This window comes from Grus americana, chromosome 1 (genome assembly GCF_028858705.1).
Source record: "Grus americana isolate bGruAme1 chromosome 1, bGruAme1.mat, whole genome shotgun sequence".
In the NCBI taxonomy this organism is placed as follows: domain Eukaryota; kingdom Metazoa; phylum Chordata; class Aves; order Gruiformes; family Gruidae; genus Grus; species Grus americana.
The window spans coordinates 189,601,038-189,607,138 of NC_072852.1; the positions used below are offsets into that span (position 1 = coordinate 189,601,038).

At 42.8% G+C, this 6,101-nt stretch overlaps 1 protein-coding gene across 1 annotated transcript; it reads right to left on the minus strand.

Annotated features, from left to right (window-relative positions):
- Positions 1 to 309: 309 nt before the first annotated feature.
- On the minus strand, positions 310 to 5,114 carry C1H13orf42 (chromosome 1 C13orf42 homolog). Its single transcript, XM_054813170.1, has 3 exons — positions 4,701 to 5,114; positions 1,347 to 1,494; positions 310 to 551 (listed from the first exon to the last, which is right to left on the minus strand). The coding sequence occupies exons 1-3, from the start codon at positions 5,112 to 5,114 to the stop codon at positions 310 to 312; spliced, it is 804 nt and encodes a 267-aa protein (XP_054669145.1).
- Positions 5,115 to 6,101: the final 987 nt, after the last annotated feature.

Consider the following 6,101-nt stretch of genomic DNA (forward strand, 5'->3'; position numbering starts at 1 on the left):
TGCACCAGGCAATCTCTGAATCATTGCTTTCAATAACAGCACTAGGAAAAAGGTTTGTCAAATTGGAGTTGCCCCCAAGCTGAATGACAAAGCAGTATTGTTAGGCACAATGAACTCAATGAGTTAAATCCTCATATGAGACCAATGTTGGAATAGCCATGGCTTAAAATAAGCCCACACAAAGAACCTTCGGTGACTACACACGTCACTTCTAGAGTGTAAGAGCTGGGTCAGAGGTAAAAAAAAAGATGCAACTCTTACACGCCCTATTTCTTATATTCTATCTTCAGCTGAAGAGGGAATATTCTTTCAATATTCTTTCTTACGTGTTTTGGGCTTAAATTTTAAAGTGCTGTATGCCCCTTCCACAGCTTTGGGCAAGTACATGGGATGTCTTTCCAACCTCTTCCTAGACCCAGTGGTTCTCCGCTGGCTGTTTCTTTGAGACTGGTTTGCAGCCTTTGCTGTTTGGGCAGTATCTTGTGAGTATCTACGGGGAGCACGAAGGATCCAGTTTGAATGTAAACTGTGTTCGCTTGTGCTGGTAGCAACTGAAAGACAGAAGATAATCTGGCATTAACAGTTTGCCAGTGATATTTTTACATGCACAGTGAGAGAACAGGGTGCCTGCTGGGTCCTTCCTGGATGTAATGCTGAGAAACCAACCTGGTTTCACTGCAGGATGTTGCTTGGGATGGATTCATCTTATCTAATATTTCAATGTCTGCAGTATAAATATGTAGGTCAGAGCTAGTGCCTTTATACAGACTTCTAGGGCACAGCTAATCTGACCTGTTTCAGATATCCACCTTAGCCTAAGACAAAGGAGAGAAATGTCTATTACAGGATAGCTGATGAGCTCAGATGGGCACATCTTCATTTAGATGGGCAACCCCATCCTTTCTGATGGAAACGTACCATTATTTAGCCTTATCTCTAAGTTACTTCTTTTTTGATGGTTGGAGAGAAAACATCCAGTCATTTCTCAATGAGAAAAATAAAAATCAGATGAAGCAAAAGTTATCTTTATATTTTTATAGCTCTCCTCCAAAAACAGCTCAGGGTAGAGATACAAGGGTGGAATTCAGCCCTGAGCAGAAGGCAAGCACTATTCTAGCACTACACATGCCACATTTGCTAATGTGATGGCCACACAAAAAATAGTTGCATCCTTTCAACAGGGAACAAGCAATGTATTATTGTAGTTTCACATGCTGCATGTAATGGTCCTAGATTTGGGAAGCAAAACCTGGAGGAAAACTGTGTCCATTAAATAAACAATGCCACTCCTCCCTCTACCCTCTGCACACCAAAAGTAATCATATTTTGTCTGGTTTATACTGCACCATCAAAATCAACATCCACATTTGGCAGATCCACGTCAGGAACTTTTCGCCATCTCTCTGAATCCAGGTCTGCAATAACTGAGTCAAAGAAAGCTATTGCTTCTCTTACATCCAAACTGGACTGTGGGCCTTTTCTCTCCATGGCTGCCTGCGGGGGAAAAAAAGAATTAGCTAAGGGTTGGGAACAATGGCTTCTTAATGACAAAACTGTATAAGGAAGCTGCAAAAATTGTATTTGATTCCATACTTCAAGCCGTCAGAAAAGGACACAGGTCCAGACTACTCCACAGCTTGTAGTCATCAAAGAAAGCAGGACAGCAGTCTAACAAACATCCATCTTGTTACACGCTCAACAACAAACATCTTCCACTTGGGCACTGCTAACTAGGTGTTATAAAATCCCTCAGAATCCCCGTATCAGGCCATTTAATTAGGTGGCTAAGTGACAGCTGGGCTTTTTGGCCAAATTTATTCTACCTAGCAGTAGGCACCTAATGAGACACACATTAGAAATGTAGTCATGCAGGGTTCCTTCTGTAATTAATGCAGGGCTCCAGTACTTTCAGAAGATGAGTCAGGCCTTAGGTAGGCTGAATTTCCCTCTGCAGGCAGCTCTTTCTCTTAGCTGCAAAGGGATTGTGGGGTAACTCGGTTACTAATTTAAGCATCTTATTAAAATGCCTAGGTTAGGTGAAATGAATCCAGATCTAAATTGCTAAAGTCTTTTTGAAATGGAAAAGGACCGTGTGTGCTAAAATATGAGTCATTCAACACTGTGATAATTCCCACAGGAAAGCCACGGTGTTTAAAATTAGGAGCCTGTCTTGATAAAAAAGCAAATGCCTGTCTATAAATGCTGAAGCAGTCATAAAGCCCTGGTTAGCGATTCTATAGGTCCATATGGGATGAATACTTCCTGCCAGGCTCTACCTAATGAAGGGCTGTATATTTTCGGTGCCGGTCCAAGCTAGGTGTATTGCCAGGCAGCAACACCAAGTCAGAAAATTGTTAGCTTGGGTTTCAAACATGCGAGCAAAGGATACATGCTGTGTTACATCTCTGAAGGACCGGCTTGTTCCCTGTTCTGTGGAGGCAGAGAGATGAGCTTGCTTATTCCCCTCCTGACATTCTGGGTTGATTGACATCCTCAGAAGTGCTAAAAGATAGCTTCTACCACACATCTACTGAAAATAGTGACTGCTATTATGACTAAGCCCTTATGGGTTAAAAGACATTTTAAAGAAAAGCCTGTGTACTTCCAGCATCTGACCCACCTCTCTATTCTTTTCTCTTGCTAGAATCAAGTGGCAAATTCTGAATCCACAGTCAGCCTGTAGTCCAGGTTCCAGGGATCTTTGGATGAAACGTCCCATGAGGACAGGGTTGTCTGGACAAAGTACCTTCCCATTAATCATGCACCAGGTAGGAAAAAGAAGTGAATTTCCACTGACAGGTAATTTAACACAAACACGTGACCTCTCCCTAATTTTTGCAAAGCCACGGCTGTGCAGCTGTGACCGCGCCATTTCTGAGATTCTGAGATTCTCATTTCTCATTCTGAGATTGACTCATATGGGTGGCATAACCTGCTGATGTCCCTGTCTGTTCCTAAGTTTGCATGCCAGCCAGTACCAGGGCTGTTCATACAAAAGAGCTAGCTGTCCACAGCCAGGTGACAGCGCTCTTAGCCTCAGCTTTTGGGAGATTCACTTGTTTGCCAAACCCAAGTTAAGCTTTTGGCATTTTTCTTAAGTGGTATTTTCAGTGGCAAGTCTCAGAAGTTCACAAACCTGCATGAAGCCTAGTTGTGCAGAATCTATTTTCCAGCCTCCTGGTCCATGGTTTTAGTACCCTTTTGCACTCATTTTTTCCACCTGGCTGATGGTTAGTGATGTACTGCTCTGGTACGTCACCGTTCAGCTCATCAGGGGAACTGGCGTGCTGTAAATCTCTCCTGCCTCAAGCCAATCTTTGTGTGATGGTGCACAAAGTCAGTTCACAGACTGTATCTGTAGTGTTGAAATTCATCTCCTGGCACCTGGCACCACCAGGCCTCTCTCCTACACCTCAGTCATTCTCTTTGGATGTTTCCCTGGTCCTAAATAGTCATGTCTTTATAAAATCTGTCTTCTCCAGCCCAGTGAGCTGAGTATTGTTTCCTACTATTAATCCTAATTTCTGAGAGTCACTGTTCAAAGCATTAAAAAGATGACATAAAGCCCAATAAAACCAAATGAAAAATTCCCACTGACTGAATGGGTATTAGATCAAAAGATAAAATTAAAAAATGTGCTATCTAGCCCTAAACATGTGAGCCTTGTCCTTTGGTTAAGCAATGCCTGCAACAGAGCGCAGCTTCAGCCATTGACAGAACATCTAAATGTGGCAATAACTTTTTGGTAAAGTCTACCTGGCCTAATTAGTAAGTCAGCCATACATGCCTTCTTCCCACCATCCTCATTAGTATCCAGTTTAAAGACTGCACTGTGTAATCTGTAAGTCTGCTGTCAAAGTCATGTTTGTGGACCCCACCTGCTGCAATCCTTTCCTTTGTCCTCACTGAGTTAAGTCTAGAGTCATATTAATGACTGAACTGCCTAGAGACATGCAATCTATAAACTGCAACCAGGAGTAAGCTTTGTAATGCTTTTTTTCTCTAGGATACATAGAAATAGTCTGCATTAAAGATGATATTTCAGTTTTATTTTTGTGGTATCATTACTGTAAAAGGTGAAGAATTATACCATCTCAGAAAGACCTGCCAACTTATTAATTAACAGAGAAAGGAACCCTTAAGAATTCCTCATGCCCTACAGCCTATCAGTAGAACTTGCACTGGTGTTAAACATAGCACTGACAAGCTATCTGACCAGTCGAAAAAAAATCCTATTAGTTTCAATGAATTTACAATTATTTTTTGTAAGAAATTTTACGCCAATTAAAAGGCTGCCAGTAAACTTAGGGAGTACTGTGCTTGTCAGTCATTAGCAGCTATTAATAACCATAGTGGAGAATTCTGAGGCACTTAAGTAGCCTGTCAGAGTATTGAGAGAACAGCTTGGTCTTTCATAACATGTTTTCAGATACTTCCCATACTCTCATACCTCTTTCCTTCTCCTATTTTCTCTCCCCTCACACAAACATAGACGTACACATTTCTTTCCATGACCACTCATTCATCCTTCATTTCACAGTACTTAGAAAGAATCTTAAGGTATTTTGCAGCTTTTCAAATGATGCAACAGTAAAAAGACAACTGGCTGAGACCAATAAAGCAGAAAATCAACACAGGTCATAAAGCTCATTGCTTTATGGCTCAGGACCAAGCACATGGCAAAAGTACTTGGGAATTACCTTAGAAGACTCTTTGGAAGGAAGTGGAAGAAATGACTTCTTTCCAGTTTTGGATGATTTTGTAGACATTGGGGAATCTGCAGCCATATGCATTGATTTCAAGTTATTGATGTTGTCAAGATATTTTTTCCTCAAGGCTAACAGATCCTGTAAGTACTTCAAGCAGTCCTGAGTCTTAGAGTACATCCAGTCTCTGTCTTCCTCTTTTGGCTGGAAGCAAGAGTCAATGCTGGTTGTACTTTTGCATTTTTTTAGTGGTTCACTAACTTCTTCCTGCTCACCTCCAAGGACGTACATAGAAGTGCTGCGGATCAATCTCACCGCAAAACCTGTGCCATCACAGTAAGGGATGTCATCTGTCACATTGCTTCGGTGGGAGTTGGGGTGAAATATGGAATGGATCTTTTTGAACATAGTGTGTCACTTCCTCCTCTTTATACCTTTTTCAGCTGCTTAATTTAACCCTAGATCTGGTAATCAGCAGCTGTTACTCCTGCCCTCAGCAGACAGACAATTTTGCCACTTACTGTAATGAGGAGAAAAGAACCGCCTATTGCTGCACAACTTGCTTTCAGTCTAATACATTGTGAAGAGCATGATGGCAATGCAGAAGTGCATTTTCTATTCCATTTGTGCCAGCGAAGTAGCTTTATCCTTTCCTCACTTTAAAATACAGCGCAGGAGGTCAAATACCATGCTTTGATCTTTTATTTGAGTGCCGCTCCCCACAAAAAACATCAGCATCGAGGTAGAAATTCCCTCTTCCACGTTTCCTCCGCGGCGTCACCCCCGCGGCGTCACCCCCGCGGTCCCCTTCGCCGCCTGCTGCCGCCGGGCGCCGGGCGCTGACCGTGGTGCTGAACCGCTCCCGCTCTCCACCGAGCATCCAGCCGCCTCCCGGGGGCGCGGGCCGGCAGCCCGGCGGGCCTCTGCAGGCTAGTTTCTGTTTGGAAGAGCTCGTTGAGATCAGCCTCGACAGGGACAAAAGTCTGAGTGGGGAAAAATGGTTTCTATCGGGTGGAGTTCAGCTGCTGAAAGAAGTCACTCTGGGTTACACCGGACCGTAACCAGGAGATGGCTGCAGCTACCCGATACCACAGCACTACTAGGAACAAAGTGGATTCGAATGTCAGGCTCTATTACACTCAGTACAAAGATGCCTTGTGTAGGGTATGCTGTAAAATAAAACATTTCTCCAAAGTACTCATCTGGCAAAATATTGCAGACAGAAACCAATGCATTTGTATCTTTCCACATTAGTAGTTCTCCTAGATTAATGCAAGAACATTTAATGCAGTGGTTTTGATGACTGGGTTTTGGCTGAAAGCTACTGAGAACACTGACTATTATTGGCATATTCAAGCATTACTAGTATTTGTGACTGTGTGACCACATGATGTA

Coding starts and splice junctions, on each gene's coding strand:
- C1H13orf42 (XM_054813170.1), bottom strand. CDS start 5,114: ATGTTCAAAAAGATCCATTCCATATTTCACCCCAACTCCCACCGAAGC. Junction 1,495..4,700: donor CTTCCAAAGAGTCTTCTAAG/GTAATTCCCAAG, acceptor TTTCCCCCGCAG/GCAGCCATGGAGAGAAAAGG. Junction 552..1,346: donor TGTGGATGTTGATTTTGATG/GTGCAGTATAAA, acceptor TCTGTCTTTCAG/TTGCTACCAGCACAAGCGAA.